At 46.4% G+C, this 21,128-nt stretch overlaps 1 protein-coding gene across 3 annotated transcripts in view; it reads left to right on the top strand.

Annotated features, from left to right (window-relative positions):
- Positions 1-18,266, top strand: part of CACNB1 (calcium voltage-gated channel auxiliary subunit beta 1) — a 55,994-nt gene extending 37,728 nt beyond the window's left edge. For 2 of the 3 annotated variants that reach the window (XM_066626897.1, XM_066626898.1), the window contains 6 exons: positions 1,295-1,375; positions 3,475-3,533; positions 4,845-4,954; positions 8,401-8,552; positions 10,937-11,032; positions 11,618-12,068. In XM_066626897.1, coding sequence (XP_066482994.1) covers positions 1,295-1,375; positions 3,475-3,533; positions 4,845-4,954; positions 8,401-8,552; positions 10,937-11,032; positions 11,618-11,911 — 792 coding nt within the window. In that variant the 3' untranslated portion in view covers positions 11,912-12,068. Of the gene's footprint in view, positions 1-841; positions 862-1,294; positions 1,376-3,474; positions 3,534-4,844; positions 4,955-8,400; positions 8,553-10,936; positions 11,033-11,617; positions 12,069-14,093 lie in introns of those variants that run through there. The other variant, XM_066626896.1, reaches the window with a different exon arrangement.
- Positions 18,267-21,128: the final 2,862 nt, after the last annotated feature.

The raw sequence follows: 21,128 nt of genomic DNA, 5'->3' as shown, positions 1-21,128 counted from the left end.
TCATCCCATAGTTGCCTTGAAGCAGGGAAGGTGCCATCTAGCTAACATTTCACACAAATCTGTGGATCTGTCATTTGCCTTAGAGCAGCATTTTCCAAACTGTGGGTCTTGACCCAGTGATGGATTGTTACCTGGTGTGCAGTGGATCATGACCTAGTGCTCCCTGCTGTGTCACAAAGCCTAACTGGGAGCCTCAGGAGGCCACTTCCTTGTTGCACTGGGCCCATGACACACTCCATTGGCCTCCACAAGCCTCAGAACACCTTAAGGAAGCAAACTGGAAGACAGATGTTATGGGTACAAACTGGAAGTTTCTTCTGGTCTCTCTTCCTTAAGGCATTCTGAGGCCCATGGAGGCCAGTAGAGTGGGTTGTGGGCTCAGTGCAACCCAGAAGTGGCCTGAGGTTCCTAGTACGGCTTTGCAGTGCGGCAGGGAGCATGGGTTTTCGACCCACCATGGAGGATGAGGTGTGTTGCGGCACTAGAAGGTTTGGGAACCACTGGCTTAGAGTGTTTCAAGGACTTGGGTTACCATGCTCAGATTAGTCAGTTTGTTTGGGACAGGTGCACATGGAGAAAAGGAGGAAATTTCAAAACTCAGGCATTTAGATTTGGGGATGTTTCTCCCCATTTGTGGGAGAAATTTACCTCCTCTGAAAAGCTGATCTTCTTTTCCTTCCTTCAGCATCAAATTTTTTGTTTTTCTTCTGTGCCTGCCTGTGCTTCTGCTGGAGTGAGCTATCAGTAACACGCATGCCTTGTTTGTTTTTTCTTGCCTGTCCCCTTCCCATTTCCCGTGTCCCCCCACTCCACCCCCATTAATGGCGATCACTGGACATAGCCAAGCAGAAGCAAAAATCGGTAAGTAAGCTTATGACATACCTGAGCAGGTGGCGGTTGTTTCCTGTCAGTTCTGCCCTATCCCAGTAGGTTTTTGCTTGTCCAGGTAGCAACAACAGGAGGATAACTTTAAAGCCCCAAAGCCTGTGCCTTTCCCTATATTCACCCCCTTTAAAGTGAACTCAGCAGCAAACCTTGGCTGTGGCCCAGTGAAGGTCTTGTACTCCCAGCTTGCATGTCCATTCAGGGTAGTGTGGGAGTCAGGTTTGAAGGCCCCTAAATGTTTTTCTCCTCTTCACGCCCCAGACCCACAAAATGAACCCCCACCCCCACCCCTGGACAACCTGGAATTAGTTCTGATCCTTGCCTTCTCAAAACACTGGCTCCTGCCACGCTTGGTGGTGTTTGCTCAGAGCACACCTAATTCACTTTATTGTTTCCTTTTTCCACTCAGATGGAGCACGTGCCACCCTACGATGTGGTTCCTTCAATGCGGCCAATCATTCTTGTCGGCCCATCCTTGAAGGGGTATGAGGTGAGGCCTGTAGAGAGGGAATGAATACATGGAGCGGAGAGGGGACTGATACTGAAGCGGGTGGAAATTGGAGTGGGTGTGGCTTCTGAAGGTAATTGGAAATACAGTGGGCCCTCCTTATCCACGGGCTCGGCTCCCGCAGGTTGATCAACCATGGATTGAAAAATTGTTTTTAAAACATTCACGTACTCAGCCATTGCACATGCGCAGTCACCTTGTTCACCTTATGCCTGCCATTAACACAAGTTTAAGCAATTTCCATAAGTCTTAGGTGATTTCCATATGTCTTAAGCGATTTCTGTATGTCAGTGCATACAATATTAGGCAATATATGCTACTTGCACAAATTTCTGCATATTCATTTTTTTATCAAGACTTGACCATCAGTGGAATTTCTTATCCATGCTGGGTTCCAGAATCAAACCCCCACGGATAAGGAGGCCCCACTGTACTTTAGAGGGCCATGACTACTGGGTGTGTCCACCTCCCAATCCCCCAATTTCCGCAAATTCAAACCTTCTCCAGCATATTTGTTGGTAATTGGACTAAGATGCGCCCACTTGCTGTGACTCTTCCCAAGTCTTGGTCCTTGTTCCCACCTTCATGCCATCTCTCCCATCTCATTCCCAGAGCAATCTCTTTGAGGGGCTCTTTGAGCTGTTTTTCAGCCCCACACCTTGTAATACACTGATATCCTTCTGGGCATCCAGCTGTGGATTCAGCATGCTTGAGAGGGAAATGGTCAAAATGGATAGGAAACATTGGAGCATATCTGCGGTTATGTGGTTTCCACTTTATTATTAAATGTAGGCAAAATATAGTTTATTGGGGCTACTCAGATACCTGAAAGTGTCTTTGCATGAGTTGCTCAGGCACACTCATCCTCCATCCATATCTCACATTTACATCTCTGGTTGCAAATCTATCATTTTTAGCTCGCCAGTATATGTTTAATTTTCTCTCCTTCCAAGGCCAGTCATCCATGGGACTGACTGAGGCAGTTGCCTCAGGCAGCCGATTGGGCGGGGATGTCTACTTTCATTCACCCACTCAGTTTCCACGTTCCTCCTCCCACTGCTTGGATTGGAAAAGGAAGGGGGTGTAGAGTGGAAGAAAGTGTGAAAAGTTTGAGAAGGGTGGACTAGAACATGACACATGTGACTAGCCCATCACTTCTACTTCACCCCCCCCCCTTATTTTTCCAATCCAAGCAGTGGGAGGAGCAGAGGTTGGCACATCACCAGGTAATGGAGCCAGCATTTCGCATTCCTGAGAGGCTATGCCTCTCATTCCTGAATCAGTAGATATTTGGTTGGCCCTGTCTTGTCGTCACTAAAGGAAGATGGATCTCTTTTTTTTCTTTCACAAAAAAACTGAAGTCAGTACAAATTCAAAAGTCATTACTAGTTATATATCTGTCCCTCAGTGCCCCACACATCCACCATTCCTGGCTTCAGTATGTTCAGAATTGGACAAGGTGGGCCTTGGCCTGATTCAGCACAGCTTTTATTTATGTTCTTATATTTGTACTAAATGGATTGGGAGTGCTAAGAAAGTACCCCTGAATATTGAAATTGGAGCTGTCTGTACTCGCCCACAGCTGGCCCATCCATAAAGCTGACCAAGGCGATTGTCTCAGGTACCAGACTGGTAGGGGGACAGACCTCCACCTGCCAAGTCGCCTTCACTACTACTTCTCCATCTGGTCCCTCAACTAGAAAAGCAAGGAGACAGAATGGAAGAGGAAGTTTGGAGGAAAGAGGAGAGGTGCACCTGAGCGCTTGCACTCTGTCCCCATCTTCTTTTTCTAACCCAGGGAGTGGGAGGAGCAGCCCTGGCACATCACAAAGTAAGGGAGGGCAACATTTGACCCACAGTCTCAGGCACATGGAGGTTTCAGGCCATCCCTACACTCACCGTTACCAAGATCTTACCTGAACAGCTGCACCGTGATCACTTATCACCCCAGTTTGCAAACATGACCATCTCCATCTCTCTTCTCCTCTCTTTCTGCCCATGTGAATTCCAGCTTCTGAATTCTGACTTATTTCTCTGTCTGTCTGCCTTTTCCTTTCCCTCACTCTCTTTTACCTTCCCAGGTCACGGACATGATGCAGAAAGCTTTGTTTGATTTCCTGAAACGCCGATTTGATGGCAGGTGTGAGCAGAAGCGTTGGGAAGCAGGGGCTGGTGGAAAACCTTGACAAGTCACATTTGTCCTGTGACCCTTGTGTCTATTTTCTGCAACTGGACATGTTGCAGGGGGAACTTGATTCAAAGACACAGGAAATGCAAGAAGTGGGGTAGACATTCTTCCTGTAGTCCCTTTTAGTAGATTCCACCCCCCTTTTTCCAACTGTTTCTTTCCCCTTTCTCATAATTTTCTAAGCCATGGTGACTGGAACCTTTAGTTTGAAGCTGAACTAGATTCACTAACTTTTAAGACTCTTTTCTTGCATCTTGAGATCTTGAAACCCTTTTGCTTTTAATTAAACACAGGCAGCTCAATCCTAATGTGTGTTGGCACAGCCAGGTCACTTGGCCTGCACTGTATCTAGCACAAGTTAAAAGGAGGTATAGGGTCTACTCGGGGTAAGGGGATGTTTATCCTCTTACACACTGTAAGTTATCACTCTTACACAGTGAATTCTTGGATCTGTGCAAGTTAATTAACTGGCACAAATCCAGGAAGCCTGGTGTTTTGCCAGGAGGCCTGGGCGGAGGGTTAGGATATGATGGAGGAAATTTCCACCAATCCCGTCTCCCTCCTAGGCCTGATCCGCCCCCTGTTCTGCTTTCCCCCACCCAGAAATGCCCCCTCCCCACCTCCCTACTACCCTCCCACACCTCTGTGCTGCTAGGTGCCTTACCTGGGCTCTGGATGCGACACCAGCAGGCTAGCAGAGTCCTTCCTGCAGGCACTGCTTGCTCATGAGTCAGCATAAAAGCACTTTATGGTGCGTTTACAATGGCTCATGCCAGCACAGCAACTGTCTGCTACAATGGCACAGTGCAACAATTGGATTGTGCTGTGATGTGATCAAGCTTATGTTAACGGACAGTTAGATGTCCTGCACTGTGACACAATCACAAAGATTTCTGGGTATCTCAGGGCCAAACCACATATTAAGCCTGTTGTTAACTGACTTTTAACAAAGGACATAGGCTAGAAATGTCCCTTCAGAAAAACGTCTTTGGGAGGCCAGTCTGGCTTAACACCACAGTACCCAAGAGGGTGTTAATATTTGTCCGCATGCATTGCTTCCCTGCTTGACATTTCCTCTCCTCCATGACAGTTATTTGCTTTTGAAAAGGCAACTTGCAGCAAAGAGCCATGAGAGGAGTGGGGGGCACAATTTTCCCAGTGGTTTTTTTTTTTTTTTAATAACTTAAAATGGACATTATAGGGTGGAAACCTGGGAAAATATCATTGCCCTTTTGGATAGACACTCTTTCCTGTCTTCCACAGAATATCCATCACACGTGTGACAGCTGATATCTCCCTGGCCAAGCGCTCAGTCCTCAACAACCCTAGCAAACACACCATCATTGAGCGTTCCAGCACCAGATCGAGCCTGGGTAAGGCTGTGCTTGAACCCTTGAAAGTAGTGCTCAACCCCTTGCTATCTTTTAAAATTTTCTCTCAAAGTCCTTTCTGGGGAACATTGGGAAGGAAAGTCATGGTGTTGTCTTCATGATTGCATGGTACTAATTGGTTGCATGATGGGCATTTAAGCCTTCCTGGCCTGTTTCTGATCTGTATCAGCCAAGAGCAGCTTTACCAGAATGCCTTTGGATTTCCCATAATGCTCCGCAGCATTGCCTCTTCTTTCCCTGTCTTTGGCAGAACTCTTCTTACAAGTTCCCAACTTTGACCAGAGCTATTGACCATGAGGGTTATTTTCCATCATACTTATCCATATCCTAAAAGGGAGGTGGGTACATGTGGGTGTGCTTATGAGATTCCACATTATATCTCATAACATAGATAATAATTTGGGGACACCCAAAAAACCTTTTGGTGTCAGAAGTGTAACCATATTCCAGTTCATGCTGGGATATGTTTTAGACCACCTTGTACTTCCATGCATATGAGGATAGGATGTTCCCTAATGTCTCATGTCAAAGAGTTGAAAAGGGAGGAGGCAGTTGGATTTGACAGCTCTTTCCTCTGTTTTCAAGCCCTCCCCCTGTGGTGGTATCCAGTTTCACAGGCATCTTTTACTGCTTCCAGTAACTCAGACTCACTGTTCTCTTTTTTCCCCCCTTCCCATCCTTTTCTTTCCCTTCTGCCTGCGCTTCTTCCTTTCTCTGCTCCTGATACAGATGTCTTGGGTATGTACCCTTTTAGCCTCATAAGCTCTCAAATGCTCCCAACACAAATTTTAACTCTACCCCAGGATGGAAAAGAAGTTTAATACAAGTGGGTCATATCCCAAGAGTGCTTCCTTCTGGAGAAGAAAAATTCAAAACCTGAACAAATAATGCACACTTTGGTCTTACCAAAATGTGGCAGACTTTTTTGTTCATTTTGAAATTCTTCCCTTGCATTTGAAAAATGAAAAAATGGTGAGTCACAAAAAAGATTTTCATTTTTCACTCCCTTTTGGTGGCCAGAAAATAGTAAGGCCAAGACAATCCAGGAAAAAAGAAAGCTATCTTAAAAATGTCAAAAAATTGTCACGCCAAGAATGGCAATTCTTTTCAACATTTTCAAGAAGCTGCTTGGTTGTAAAACGGTTGGTTGAACCAGGATTCCAAAGCTTTTCAAGATGCTGATAATTGGACTAGGCAGCAGAAACAGAGGGTTTTAAGCCTTTAACAGCACAATCCTAACTTGTGCTGGACAAGGCAGGCCAGCTGGCCTGCGCTGTATCCAGCACAAGTTTGGGGCTGGCTCTGGCTCGACCTGAGACAAGGGGAAATAATTCCCCTCACCCTGGGTAGATATTGGGATATGTTCTACACCACCCTGTACTTCCATGCATATGTGGATACCCCCACTGAATGTACTCAGATCTGCTCCATCTTCTCTCCATCTTCTGCTCCAGAGGTGGCACAAATGCAATCAGTCTAGAGCTGCCCTGGGCTGCCCAGGAACAGGGCTAGGATCTGGCATAAGTGCCAGATACTGGCCTTGCCCCCCACTTCTCCATGGAACTGCCTGCCCTCCCCCCACTCCAAAACACCTCCCTCTCACTCTCCCCATGCCCCCCCCAGACCCCTGCACCAACCTGGAAAGGCCGGCGCAAACTTACCAGTCCTGGGGCCTGTGCCAACTTATGAATCGGGGAGGCCCACGTGTCTTTGCACCGACCTCCCAAGTTGGCGCAAGCATACCTGTCCCAGGCCAGTGCAAGGAACTTGCGCAGGCCGAAGGGCACATTTGGATTGCCTTGCCATAATTGCACCAACCCATCCCCAAGTGCTACTTGCCCCAAAGGTGCCATTTGCTATATGGCAATTGAGGGAGGTGAATTTTTAGTGAGGAAATGGCACAGAAATGAAGGATTAAACACCCTCTACTTCTTCCCTGCAATCTCAGCCAGGATCTGTTTCCCTCTGCTGCTGTTTTAAAGGGGAGAGAAACACCCCAGACTAGACAGCACATGCTTAACATTGTGTCTGGTTTTAATCCTTTGGCAGGATCATGCCCTAATTCTGGTTTGGCAGGTATGAATGTAACTAAGGGTGCAACCCTAACCCACTTTCCAGCAACATAAGGGCAAAGGAGCCCCAAGGCAAGAGAACAAACTGTCCCCTATGAGGAGGCTTCCATGACTGTCCCCCAACTGCGGGATGCAGCATATGCCCCATAGGCAGAGCTATGTCAGAGCTGGAAAGTTGGTAAGGATTTGGTCCTAAACCATACAGTGTCTTGCATAATTTCTTAGTAGATAAAAATTAGGGGCACTGCACCCAGTCTACTGAGGGGTGTGCAGTACAACCACTCCCTTGTAAGGAGCACAAGGGACTGCAGAGCATAAGGAAGACCCCCCATATGCGGCTTTCTTCTTGCCCCGTTCTCCACAGACATAGCAAGCAACTCATGGACAACCCACAACACCTTTCTTCCAGTTAAGGATGGCAAAAAAATGCAGACATTCCCTGTCATCTTGCCACCTCCTCCTCCTCCTCTCCATCCCTTGATCATATGTTTTGTGGGGGAAAAGACAGGGGGATCTCTGTATTCCAGTGCCAACCCAAGTCATCTTGGTGCCTGAGGCATAACATCCCAATGACACACTAATGAAGATGGGGCACAGTCTACAAGGACGTTCTCCCACTCAAGCCCCATTCATTTCAACAAGAGCTGTGCAGCTCAGTCAGGCCTGTGTGGGGGAACATGGATCATGACCAGAAAGTCAGAGCTCTCTCTCCAACTTTGCTTCCCTTGATAGTTTCTCAAATTAGCCATGTGGCAGGCCTCTCACCTTGCAACCTTCTAAGCAAGCACGACTGGACCATTCAGGCTCCAGAAGAATGGCTTCTGTCCTCTGGAACAGAAAGAGTTGGATAGCATATCCTTTCAGATACCACATCTTTCATAGTTGTCTGCACACAAAACTATAGCATCTTTTTCAGCGTCTAGGTAAAATATGGAGTCACAGGGCAATTACTGACATTGTGCTATCAAGAGCCAGGTTCTTGTCATGGTTCTGGTGACTTAGACCTGGAAGATTCTGGTTCAAATCCCCGCTCAACCGCGAAGCTTCCTGGGTGATCTTGGGCCAGTTGCTAACCCTCAGCCTAACCTACCTTACAGGGTTGTTGTGAGGACACAAGGAGGGAAGGAATTATGTATACCACCCTGAGCTCCTTGGAGCAAGGATGGTATAAAAATATGAAAAATAAGTAAATAGAGGTGAAGTCACTGATTCGGAGCAGGATCTAGAAAAACAATAGTACTCTGTGTGTGTGAGTGTGTGTGTGTGTGTGTGTGTGCGTGTATGAAGGCAGCTTCTTTCGATAGCAGTGCTGACCATGTCTCCCTCTTTCCCACTACCTGCCTTCTGCCTTGGCAGCTGAAGTGCAGAGTGAGATTGAGCGCATCTTTGAGCTGGCCCGGACACTGCAGCTGGTAGCCCTGGATGCAGACACTATCAACCACCCAGCTCAACTATCCAAGACCTCATTGGCGCCAATCATTGTCTATATCAAGATATCTTCCCCCAAGGTGAACAGACTCTTATTTTTCCTCCTTCTGATCACATTAATAGCACTGCTTGTCACTTGGGTTTGGGAAAATGCAGGCATTTGATCTTAAAAGTTCAGGTGCTACAGAATTCAGTTGGTGTAGTTTAGAGGGTCGCCCACTGGCAATACATCACATCAGAAGGATATGCTTAGTTTGCCTCTGTTGTTCTATAATTGCATTGATCTAATTTGCAAATAACCTTTTGGAAAACTTGGCAGGTGCTAATCTACAGTTGGGCACGCTTCAAAAATTATATTCTGAAATTGTTGCCAAATGGGAGGAGTTGAGACCAGCCCCATGTGTGACCTGTGTGACCCATGTGGTTGCTTGTTCTTGGGACAGAAGGATGGTAACATGATACAGGGGTCATAGTATTTGTTACCAATTTACTTTATTAACTTTTTTTTTGCTGTAATTTAGTGCGACAAGGAAACAAGTGAGGCATGGGGCAGAGATTGGTCATGTGAAAGAAATGAATATGGAATGGTATGCAAAGAGCAGAGGTCCTGACCTCCAGAAATGCCATACCAAGACAGACCTGGTTTTACAGTTTTCAGAAGATGCTATTCTTATTTTTCCTTATGACTTGCTCTTTTAAATTGAAAGTTACCATTATTAGATTTATTTACTTACTTACTTAGAGCACAATCCTGAGATTGCACTGGACCAGCATAAGCCCCTTACACCAGCCTAGGAGTGTCGTAAATGTGCCATAAGGCACATTTGTGCCTCTTCCTGAGTCAGCCGGGCAGACACATGGACAATTGCCAGCCCACAGAGACCCAGTCTGGCCTCCGCACCAATGGGAAGGGCCAGCACAGGGGTCTGGAGGGCGAGAAGGAGGTGTTCTGGGGAGGGTGGGTCCCTGGGTGGGCCACAGCCTATTGGGGTGGGGCCAGGGTCCCAGCGACCCCAGTTGCCCCAGTTCCAGGCGACCCAGAGCAGCTCCAGGCTGCTCAGATCTGTGCCACCACCTAAGGTGGCGCAGATCCGAGTAGCCCCATTGGGGCTGCTGTGGCTTTACCCATGGTAAGGGCAATACATAACCCTTGCCCCGGGCTGAGCCCCAGCCAGCCCCAACTCTGCATCAGTGGTGTAGCTAATGACCGTGTAGCCCGGTGCCAAGCTCAAAATGTTGCCCCGGAAGTGATGTCACAACCGGAAGTGATGTCACACCCAGGCTTTTTTAAAAGTGAAAATTGGGAGGAACCCATGTCCTCCCCCCAGCAGCTCACCACCCACCTGCTCTGCTGTCCTCCCCAGTCAGTGGCATAGCTGAGGCATCTATCTACAACCTAGGGTCACAGAACATTTTGTAGTCCCCTGCATGACAAAATCAAAATTAATTAAGTAAATAAATAAAAAGTTATTGGTTCCATGTTGTATCATAATAACATCTCATTGGCACTCAGAACAAACAGTCTCATAGGTCAGTTTGGAGTTAAGCAAATCCACGTTTTGTTCCACAAGGCAGTTGTGTTTTCATTTTCTGGTCAATTGGCCATAACTTTTGATAGAAAACTGATATTCCAGTACCGTTTGTTTCATTGCATTCTGCATTAAATTACTTTTCCAATGATATATGACATGATGGTATTATTCATTCATACCAAGATTTTCACAATTTTGGTCACTAGTGTCAAGCTCAGCTTGTTGCCCCCCCCCTAAACCTTGATGCCCGGTGCAACTGCTACCCCTTGCACCTTCTTAGCTACGCCACTGCCCTGCATTGGATAAGGGGCAGGCCAGCTGGCCTCCCCGTTCCAGCACAGGTTAGCATTGGGCTGCCGCATACTTACTTACAATGTTTTGTCCCACCTTTCTCCCCAAAGGGACCCAAAGCAGCTTACAAAAAACAGATGCAAAAAATACAGAAAACATAAATCACTATTTAAAAAGCCAATTACAAAATAAACTAAAATTAAAATGCAAATAAGAACAGACCAGGCTATCTAAACAGCAGCAGCTCTTCAAGGACTCAGACAGACAGGGGTCTTTCTTGACCCTGTCACTCAAGATCCTTTTAAATGAAGAGTTGACTATATGACGTTATGTAAGGAAAACATGTGCTTTGCCATGGCACTAGTGTCCCTGCAGAACCCCTGCCCCCATCTCCACTGTGTGAAGTGCAGCCCGATCCTATGTACATTTACTAAGATGTAAATTCCCCTGTGTTCAAAAGAATTTAGTCCCAGAAAAGTGTACATAAGGATCATAGCCTTAGACTTCTTCTGAACCTTTTTCCATGTTGGTAGCTCCAGAGGGGCACCAAACTGGGAAGAGAAGTATGTCTTCCCTCCTGGTCTATACTATTCCTGTTTCTGCCCTCCATAGGGGTCCTAATGTCGTTTCCCCCACTGCAGGTGCTGCAGAGATTGGTGAAATCCAGAGGCAAATCCCAAGCCAAGCACTTGAATGTGCAGATGGTGGCATCAGACAAACTGGCACAGTGCCCCCCAGTGAGTACTACATTTGATGCAGTCTTCTGGAACTTTGCCTTGCTCTCTCTCTCCTGTCCTGACATTTGCTCCCTGCCCTCCCGCACTGGGACCCACGTTCCTGCCCTTTTGTGGTATTGTGTACACACACATATGCATGCGCGAACACACACCCACATTCTGCCTGACTACCAACTCCTCTTGCCTCTGTCCTGATCACTTCTCACTACTCTGTCCAGATTTCTTTGCCTGGCCTTTCCCCTGCCCAGATTCCAAAACAGCCTATGTTTCATTTTGGCAGAGTCATCCTGCATAGCCAAAGATGGATGGCAGAAGGGCAGGCCTGAAAGCTGGAGGTTGAAGGGCGCCAGGCAAAGGAATCTGACTGGAACTGTCATTGCTTCTGTTTGGTGCAGCATCTAGTGCACTGTTAGTACTACAAAGGGAGCTCAGCAGCTATTGTACCAACCATTGGCATCCACCCTCAGAGCTGCCCAACCTCATCTTTTCCTTACCCATGTTCCTGACAACCTACCCGCATCATTCTGCCCTTCCTCTTCTGCATGGTGTGAAGCTCTTCCTCTTCTCCCATCTGTGTTCCTGCAGGAGATGTTTGACATCATCCTGGATGAAAACCAGTTGGAAGATGCCTGCGAGCACTTGGCTGAGTACCTGGAAGCCTACTGGAAGGCTACACATCCTCCTAGCAGCAACCCACCCAATCCACTACTGACCCGCACCATGGCGACCGCTGCCCTGGCTGCCAGCCCTGCCCCAGTCTCCAACCTCCAGGTACAAGTGCTGACCTCCCTCAAGCGCAACCTGGGGTTCTGGGGCGGGAGGGGCAGCCTGGACCTGGGGATGAGTGGAGCCACCCAGACGGAGGAGCACAAGTTGTAGCTCTCAGAAAACCTGAGATACGACTTTGGAAAGAAGAAATGAGCATAGGGAAGCCCAGTTGATGAGGCTGTCCCTCTCCCTCAAAAGACTTGCCAGTGCTGCTGTTCAGTAAAGGTGATCTCTCTCCTGCTCTTGCACTTCTCCAAGGGAGCTCCCCTGTTAAAGTCCCCTGTCCTTTCTCCTGATTTTGATGAATGACTTCTCACCACCATGTCACCAATATACCATTCTTCCTGCTGCTGTGTTTTGAGCAATGCATTCTGGGACATTACAGAAGCCTCTGAGTGATGTGTGATGGGTTCACAGCTAAGGGCAGACATAACTGACTATCCAGGGTGCCACGTGGAGCAACACTTTTCCTCCACCTGCCAGTGAAGACATTCAAAAATTAGCCAACTTGCCAACCTATATGTGTATGTGAATTCAGGCCTAGTTTTTGGCAGTGGTGGACCCATTGTGTTCAAAGATCTTGCTATGGGCATAGTGTCCTTCCCATGTGCCAGACTAGTCTTCTCCATTCTGTTCACATGCAAGCTGGATTTAGACAACTGTTGCTCACCCTGCTCCCAAGTGAGCAGTAAGTGCAGGAATCCAGTGGGCCCGTTACCCAGACAGTAATGGTCTCTGTAGCCCCCACTCTAGACAACCTGCCATCACCTATGACTCTAATTAACAGTACAGCCCATTTGCTTGTTGGGCCTCATCAAGACAACCTCACCCACTGAATTCTCATCACTTATTGGAAAAATAATTGTGATTGCCTGAATCCACTAAAGCAGTGTTCTGTTCCTTTTTACTTTAATTGCAACACTCATCTTTGCTGATGCAACTTTTCAGCCTAGGTTAATGTAGTGATTGATTGCCAGGCATACCAACCCAGACTAAGATCTATCACAGTTAGTTCACTTGTGAAATAAAGAGGTGAGTTTGCACAAGGCAAGCACAAGTGTCCACATCCACTTTCTTTTTTGTTTTGGTACGTCTGGTCCTCCCTGCCACTTATTCAGATGTGGACAGGTTCCCATTGCATACTTGTATGTGTGACAGAGAGCACCATGCTTTTTGTTTGTTTGTTTAAGTGCCAAGTCTAAAGTGCTAAGTACACATCCAAAGCCACCCCTCTGCAGTTAGATAAGAGTAAGCTTGTCACCTTCATGCCTGGCTCTGAATGCTGTTTTATTGGCTGATGGGAGGAGAGACAGTGCCCGGGGAAGTCTGATGAGAACAGTTTCACATTCAAATAGCATAATGTTTGGGAACATGCCCAAAGTGCAGGTGGTCCACGAAGGTGAGTGGTGGGTGTTCTGTTTGATGCTCGCTGTGTGTTCCAGTGTCTGACTAATAATACTTACTTAGCATTTGTATAGCCTTTCTGAGTGTGTAAGGAGCTTGCATTTATTCTTTTGATGCTAAACTTACAACAACCCTGTCTGGTAAGTATGATCGTCTCCATGTTGCAGCTGAGACTGAGAGGGAGTGGTTTGCCTGAGGCCACCTAGGGAGCTCATGGCAGAGGTGAGATTTGGTGCAGGCAAGTCCTGTTCCATAGCTCAGTCTCTTAGCCTCAGTGCTGTACTGCCCATCTAATGGGTTCTCACATAGGGCAGAGTTAAAGCAGTGGCCATGGGAAGCACATGCTTCTCCTTGAACTCCTTCTCCATGTGTGTCCCGAGTATGCCAGAATCAACATGGCACCCATGGCACAACATGGAATCAACTGCAAAGAGGGGGCGCTGCTAATGGTTCAGCTCCCACCTCTGAAGTTGTGTTCTTTATATACAGAGGTGTAGCGCACATACAAAAACATGACCCCAAAAGCAATTTCTGGCAGCCAGTGAGAGGACCACACAGAGGAGCAATGGACAAAACTGCCCTTCTTCAATTGGAAAAAGGCCTATTTTTAATTGGTTTTTAAGCTTTTTCCTCAGGACCCAAGTCCACACTTTTTGATCTGTTGAACTCCCAAGGAAGAGGGAACACTGTCCAGGATAATTGCCTTTTTTCAGGGGGAAATGTGGACAATTATTTTCTTTAGCCTAAAGAGGTTCTCCAGGCCAGAGTGTGAGAACCCCTCATTCTAACCTGTTTTCAGCTGTTGCCAAGCCACGGCCCACGCTAACCTTGCTTTGTTTTTGTTTCCTTCTCTTGTGCATGGTGTGCGATGAATGCATCTTTCAATCAGGGACCCTACTTAGTGCACGGGGAGGAGCCTCATGACACCGAGCACGCCAGCCTGCATGACTATGCAGGACAGCCAGCTGGGCGTGGTCAAATCCGGCCCATGCAGCCTCCCTCACACCTTGCTGCCCGAGGCCTTTCCCGTCAGGACACCTTTGATTCGGAGACACAGGGCAGCCGCGATTCTGCCTACACTGAGCCGGGGGATTCCTGCATGGACATTGAGATCGACCCCTATGAGGAACCAGAGCCCCGTGGCCCCCATGGCCTTGGCCACCACCATCACCAGCGCCAGGGCTCCTGGGACGCTGAGGAGCCTGACCGACAAAACCACAACCGGCCTCTGCATGGGCGTGGCAAGGGGCGTGAGCGCTACTGCCAGAATGAGGAGGAAGCCCTGGGCCGTAACCATAATGACATGGAGGACTGGGGGCGTGATGCCTATATCCGTTAAGGCCCTGCAGAGCAGGAATTGACCCACTGGGGGGAGAGGCCTCTTCCTATTCAGACCCTTTGGGGGTAGAGGCTGTCTCTAGTTGGGTGGCCCCTGGTGAGAGATGCCATCTGCAAGAGGATTGGCCTTCACCCCACCAGAAGGTTGTTGGTGGGTGTAGCGTTTTTCATCCCAAAAACTACACCATCACTGGCCAGGGTCTGTGAGTGAATTCCCTTCCTCGTCATTCTTGTTTGGGGATACCCTCCACCCCTCTTCTCCTTGCCATTTGTGCCAACAGCCTCTCTGACCATCCTTATCCTGCCAGCCAGCACTGCCTGGGCATTTCCCACAAGGTCATGAATAGAATCAATCACATCTACCTTAAACTTCTCTTCTTACTCGGGGTCCCCTTCCCAACCTTGGAGAGGGAGAGAGCCAGTCTCCATTGGTGCCTAGGGTCACCCCAAACTATCTGTCAGCAGCCAGGGTGAACAGTTGACCATACACTGTCCCTTGTTAGATTGCTCTTACCTGACCCCAACCAATGCCAAACAGTTGCCAAATGGACCAGTCTTATCCCACCCTCCCCTTTACAAAATCAACCACCATAGTTCTCTTTCTTTGGCTGTCCCATGGTGCTCAACTAGTCCAACCACCAAGGGGGGGGGGAAGGGGGAAGCCAGCAGCAAAAGTGAACTCCCAGTTCTCTGTTGTCACAGGATCATTGCAAGATCCTCTCCAGTGCCTACAAAAGAAATCCAGCCCCAACCACCTTAAACCTTCTAGCCCTGCCCATCCTCCAGTGCCTCAGCTTACAGCCCTTCTGGATGTATTTCAGCTGCCGTGTGGGGGCGGTGGGATCTACAAATTGCATGCCGGTATGGTGTGTGCCATGTTGAGGCATGGGGAAAGGTTTTGGGGTGTCTCCCTCAAACATGTTTGTAATCGGCTGCTATTCTGCCCTTAATAATGACTTTAAAACCCCTTTCCAGCATGTGTGATGGCTTGGCCCAGAATGTTGGGCAGATGGAGGCACCCCCCACCATTTTGAACCATAGAGATGAATCCTTCCAGACTGTTCCCAAATGGACTTCCTGCTACTTTTTGGTGCAGGCGCTTCCATTTCTCACAGTGGGAGTCTGAATGCTGGTCTATCTCACAGTTGCCTCTTTTCTTCTGGGAATTGCCTTCGAGACAGAATTTCTCTGTCCAGCAATCAGATGGCCTTTCAAGGTAAACAAAGTAGCAACCACTAGCGTGCATTTGCTGGTGAACCAGTAGCAGATCAATGGCTCCCACTGAAGAGAAATGGGATGGGTTTGGATGTGCCACACAGCTGTTAACTGGAGTCCGTGATCTTCCAGCATTGACTCTTCTGGTGCCTGCTGTTGGGACAGGGTCCAGCTGAATCTGCATGGGATGTATATGAATTTCAGCTTAGCACCTTTTGTGACCCTGAAACCACAGGGGAAAGTTGTAAACTTTCTCCCCCACAGATTTCAGCAGTAGCCCTGACAGGTTCCACTGTGCCCAGCCCCAACTTCTGGGCTCCCTTGTGTCAAAATCTGTCCTTAGGTCATGTCCCTTTTTAAGGGTTATGCCTTCATTAAAGGAAGTCACCCTTGTGCAGAATGTAACCAATGCTCTTAATTTCTGGATACCACATAGCTCTTGAGTCTGCCTTCTTTTAGACATTTAGACCTAGTAACCATACTCCACTTCCTCCAGAGCTGTTTAGTGTATGTTTCTTTTCTTGTTACTCCTCAAATTAACCCCACAAATCTCATAGACCAACTGCTCCATCCCTTGCGCATTTTGCTGCCTTGTGGTTTATAGCCCACATGTTTGATGCATCATCTTCCATTAAAGCAGCACGTCTCTTTTCAGCTTGAATGTAAAATTCTTCAGGAGATATTAACCCTAAAAATGGATTCATTCAGTCAGGAAAAAAATAATGTTAAACATGGCCTTAGATCAGCCTCTCAAGCCTTGGGTATAATCCCTGGTAAAGCCGTAGAATGTTGGAATGTGCATTCATTTTGGAGCCCATTTGGTTTATTTTTCATTCATTCTAAAACATTCGTGAACTGAAACAAGCAAGTAATGAATCACTTTTGCTTTTGTATTTGTGATCTTTTGAATACATTGAAGCCTGCAGCAGCCAAACTCAATTCAGAGGCTGCCTCCCAGTGGTCACCTTTGATTTTGTTTCTCCAGAACGATGCACATGCAGGGATTCTGGGTAAAAAGAAATGGTAGCCACTAGGAGGTATCTGCTGAAATGACCTCTGCAGGCACTGGCAAGAAACGTATTCATATACTGTAAAAAAGAAAACAGTGAAGTGAAACAAATGAAAAATGAAACGCATATGATGTTGATGAATGATGAAACCAATGAGGTATTTAGTAACTAAACAAATGAGTTATTTAGTAACTAAAATGAATGAAATAACAAAGGAAAAATAATGTTCTTGCACACCTGTAGTGGATTTGCAATAGTCCAGCTTGTGGAGGGACAGGTGCTGCAGCATATAACCACAGTGTTCATCAGAGTAACATGAGCTGTTGAAATTAAAAATGGCTAAGTACAAGAACTTGTTGCTAAATGGAAATTGGAAATGTGGCTTCCAACTCCTAAAGGTGCCAAAATCTGTGGTGATTGGGGGTGGCAAATGTGTGATGGAGCCTCTCTTTTGTGGGAGGGTGGTGGTGATATCTTTTTGGTCTCTTTCAACTTCTGTGATTCTGTGACACCCAAGTACCACCAGTAATTCCCACAGGCATCGTCAGATGTGTTGGGTCCTGCTGTGCAATCCTTTTTTGGTGATCTTTTCTTAGGGTTGCCAGGTGTCTTTGATCACTTCTTTTTTCCAATGGCTGTCTCTTATTTCTAGAGCCTTGTGCCTCTCTACAGCACTGTAAAGGACATTCTTTGTATCCCAGACTCAGCTCAAAATGTTACTTGTTTTTGATATAGTGATTTGGCAACCTCAGCAGTTCCTTGCCTATTTGATGGCTATCTTTTCAGCTATCTTGACTTTGGAAGTAGCCAGGGTTCCTTAGATCCAAATCAATTCAGATTTTCCCCCGTGGCACACCTTGGGGGCAATTCGCAACATGACAATAATGGAACTCATTATCACTGTTAGTGAGGCCTTCATGTGTGTTTCTGCAGTGACTTTCACATGGCTCTCTCTAATGTTACTTGGAGCTTCAGCGAAAATGCACATTTGCAAATTCCTGTACTCTTTAGGGAAAAAAATCTTTTCCAAACTGCAGCAGTTCTGTTCACTTAGAATTCTAGGGAATTGGGTTATTTTCCAACAGGCTCAAAGATTGCAAATGGCATATGAATCATGAGGAATGTGCATTTGTTGTTTATCAATTCTTTAAGAATGTGTTATTTTGCTTTATTTATTCTTAGCTTTGTTCCTTGGCTAAACTTGGATTCCTTGTAGTGGTTGGTTACACCAAACCCTGATTATGCAGGTGATTCTGCAAGCAAGGTGGTGGAGGAGGCATTTTTAAGAATCTGCTACTGAGATTTCAGATTACGCATGACCCCTCCCCTCCCTTCCCCTGCTTTACAGTTGCACCTCTCAGATTAATTCCCACTTTTGGGTTGTTTTGTTGTCTAACTGGGGTGGGGATAGAGAGAAGGTTATTGACAATAGGAAAAAAAAATATCTGCCAAGTCTCTGCCTCATCATTATACAACTGATCCTTCAGTGCTCCAGTGACCCAGCCCCATTACCATGGGAATAAAATTATTTTATAAAATGCCATCATATTGTCTTTTTTACTGTGTGAAGAACAAGAATAAGCCCAGTAAGCAGTGAGAAACACAGGGATGCCATGTCAAATTGCTCATAAATACCTCCCATAAGAGACCCTGTTTCTGTGAACACCTGGAAGCCGAACATGCCTAAAAACTCAAAGCCACCTCAAAGGAGTGTTTTTCTGCTTCATTCCACATCAAATAATGCAGTGTAGATGGACCTCTAGTTACAAGGGCATCTTATGTGATAACCTTTTAGCATAATAACACCAAAGGGACCATGGTAATATTCCCCTTATGCCAAAATGTGTGATGCATGTGCATGTTGCAGGGGAAAGATTACTTTAGAGCTATATTATGTGAAAAAGGCCAGACCCTATGAGAAACAGCATATGAAAGTACTAAGTGTGAACCCGTGAAAGCTAATCTAGAAAGTTGTTGCCCAACAAGAGAAAGTGTAAGGAAAATGCAGTCATTGGCTCACATTCCAAACCAGATGCCAAGCAGTGCTTGAAGAAAATCCCTCACGTCAATCCTTTTTGCTGGGGGTGGAGGGGAGTTCCAGTGCATCTGATCAATTGCCAGATGCCTCCCTTAAACAGGAGCAGAAAAGGTCTTCAGCAGGACATGAGGCCTGGCCGCAAAGTTGAAGCTGGAAGCAGCTACTAACGCTAGTCTGAGAAATGTGGAAGGGACACCCAAGTTCCCACCATCTTAAAACAAATTTCCAAATCCCTTAGCTATTTGTTGGTTATGATATAATTAGAGATCAGAGAAAACTGTGATATTGAAGTAAAAACACATAACACAGCTTTCTGCACTTCTCGTTTTTGTAAAAAAAAAAAATTGCCAAAAAACCCACTTATATTTATTACTTAATGGAGGAGGTGCATGGGTAATGACTGGCTGCACCTGCTGACATTATAACCCCTATATCACCTACTGAGTACATCCTTAAAGCAATTATAATTTATAATTATAACATAAATCTTGAATAAAATAACACAGCTTTCTGCACTTCCAGACTTTGGAAAACACACAAATCCACCCCCCCCCCCAAAAAAGGCGAAAAACCACACCATTTTCTCCCACTTTATTTATCATGCTAGTTTGAGTGAAACTGACAAGCATGGATTTAAAAAAAGAATCTAATTTTCATATGAAAGGGAGCCAAACAGGTGCACACCTGTAAGCTGTCTGTGCCCTCCACAGCCATTGACAGGGCTTCTGTGATGTAATGGATCAAACGTTCCTGATCCTGAACATTCTAACAAGTCAGTTTGAGCAGCCAAAGTAGACTTGTTTAGACAGGAGAAAGCGAACAATGGCCTAATTTCCCTGGCCAGCATTTAAAGTTTGCAGCCATGAAAGAATTCCTGTGCAAGAAGTGAAGAATATCCTCCTTTGTGCATGTGTATATGCACACACAGAAATGTGCAGGTGCACAGAGACCTTGAGCTCCCCCTAGCGTTCTTTTAGAAGACCTGCTGCTATACACTTGTTGATTAGGTTTTTAATTAAATAAAAGGAAATCACTGATTGCTGCACCCAGTCAAACAGACACAGCTCTAGAAAAGGAGGAGCCAGATGTCAGTTGGCGTCAGCCAGGCTGCTGGAGGGCTCCCAGTTCCGAACTATTTTTCCCTCAATAGTAAATGTTCCTCTTTTGAATTTTGGCTCTGTAAGATATCAGTTGCTTGAACCACCTACATTCAGACAGTTCCAGGATTTAGGAATCCAAAACGGAGGCAATGATTCAACCTGAGTGTGAAGACTGGTGTGTTTAAATCCCTTTGCCCACCTCAGTTATAGTCCTGGTATAGTCAAACTCCTAGAGGAATTTTATCAGGGGCTACAAAGTTTCTCTTGGGCCCCTTCCCAAAGGGGTAGGGGGTGAAATAGAAGCAAGTTTCTAGTCTTTATGACTTCCAGAGTATATCTTGAGAAAGAGAGGACAAAAAAAAACGTGTAGTCAGGTAAGCAGTGCAATGATCTCCCTTCTTTGCATATCTCTCAAGAGAGAGCCTTTTACTGTAATTTCTGGAGATTTCCTTGGGGGTTCCTAAGCTCATTACAGGTGTTTATGTTTTAATAATTTGTGTTTTCTGACCCACCCTAAGCTAACAATAGAAGAAAACAAAAATGTTTGCTTAGTCCATACACTAAATATACATATCTCTTTATCTGGTGTGCTCCCTGGGGCATTTGGTGGGCCGCTGTGAGATACAGGAAGCTGGACTAGATGGGCCTATGGCCTGATCCAGTGGGGCTGTTCTATATGTTCTTCTGTTCTCTCTCTCTCTCTCTCTCTCTCTCTCTCTCTCTCACACACACACACACACACACACACAAAACAGAATATACAAGACAAAAAGGAAAGATGGTGGGGGACAGATGTGGAAGCAAGCAACTTCAGGTATCCTTTCTTACATATTGTGATTCAATTGTTCTAATGCCCAGATGGAATGTCCACTGAGAGTTCTGGGGGGGGGGGAGCCAAATGGCAGTTGATGGTGTGAGCCTTGCTGCCTTCCTCTCTCTCAGAGGCAGCCAGTTAAGAAGGGCTGCTAATGAAGACAATTCTGGAGGGAAGGAGCCCAACTGCCATGGGTTTCAGCCAAGCTAATAGAGTGGGCCTCACAGTGCCACTTCTTCCTCAGATGGGTCAAACATTCATAGGTTTTGAACAACTGAACAGGACTATGGCTCCAAAGGCTTCTGAGTGAATTTGGCCATCATGGGATAAGAGGAGGGGTCTTCAACAGGAAGCAGGAGGTAGGAAAAGAGGGATCATTCTCACAATGGAGAGAAGGAAGTGGTGGGGC

The sequence above is a fragment of the Tiliqua scincoides genome, chromosome 5 (assembly GCF_035046505.1).
Source record: "Tiliqua scincoides isolate rTilSci1 chromosome 5, rTilSci1.hap2, whole genome shotgun sequence".
Classification (NCBI taxonomy): domain Eukaryota; kingdom Metazoa; phylum Chordata; class Lepidosauria; order Squamata; family Scincidae; genus Tiliqua; species Tiliqua scincoides.
The sequence above is the reverse complement of the archived record's forward strand: the minus strand, read 5'-3'. Positions and strand labels throughout refer to the sequence as shown.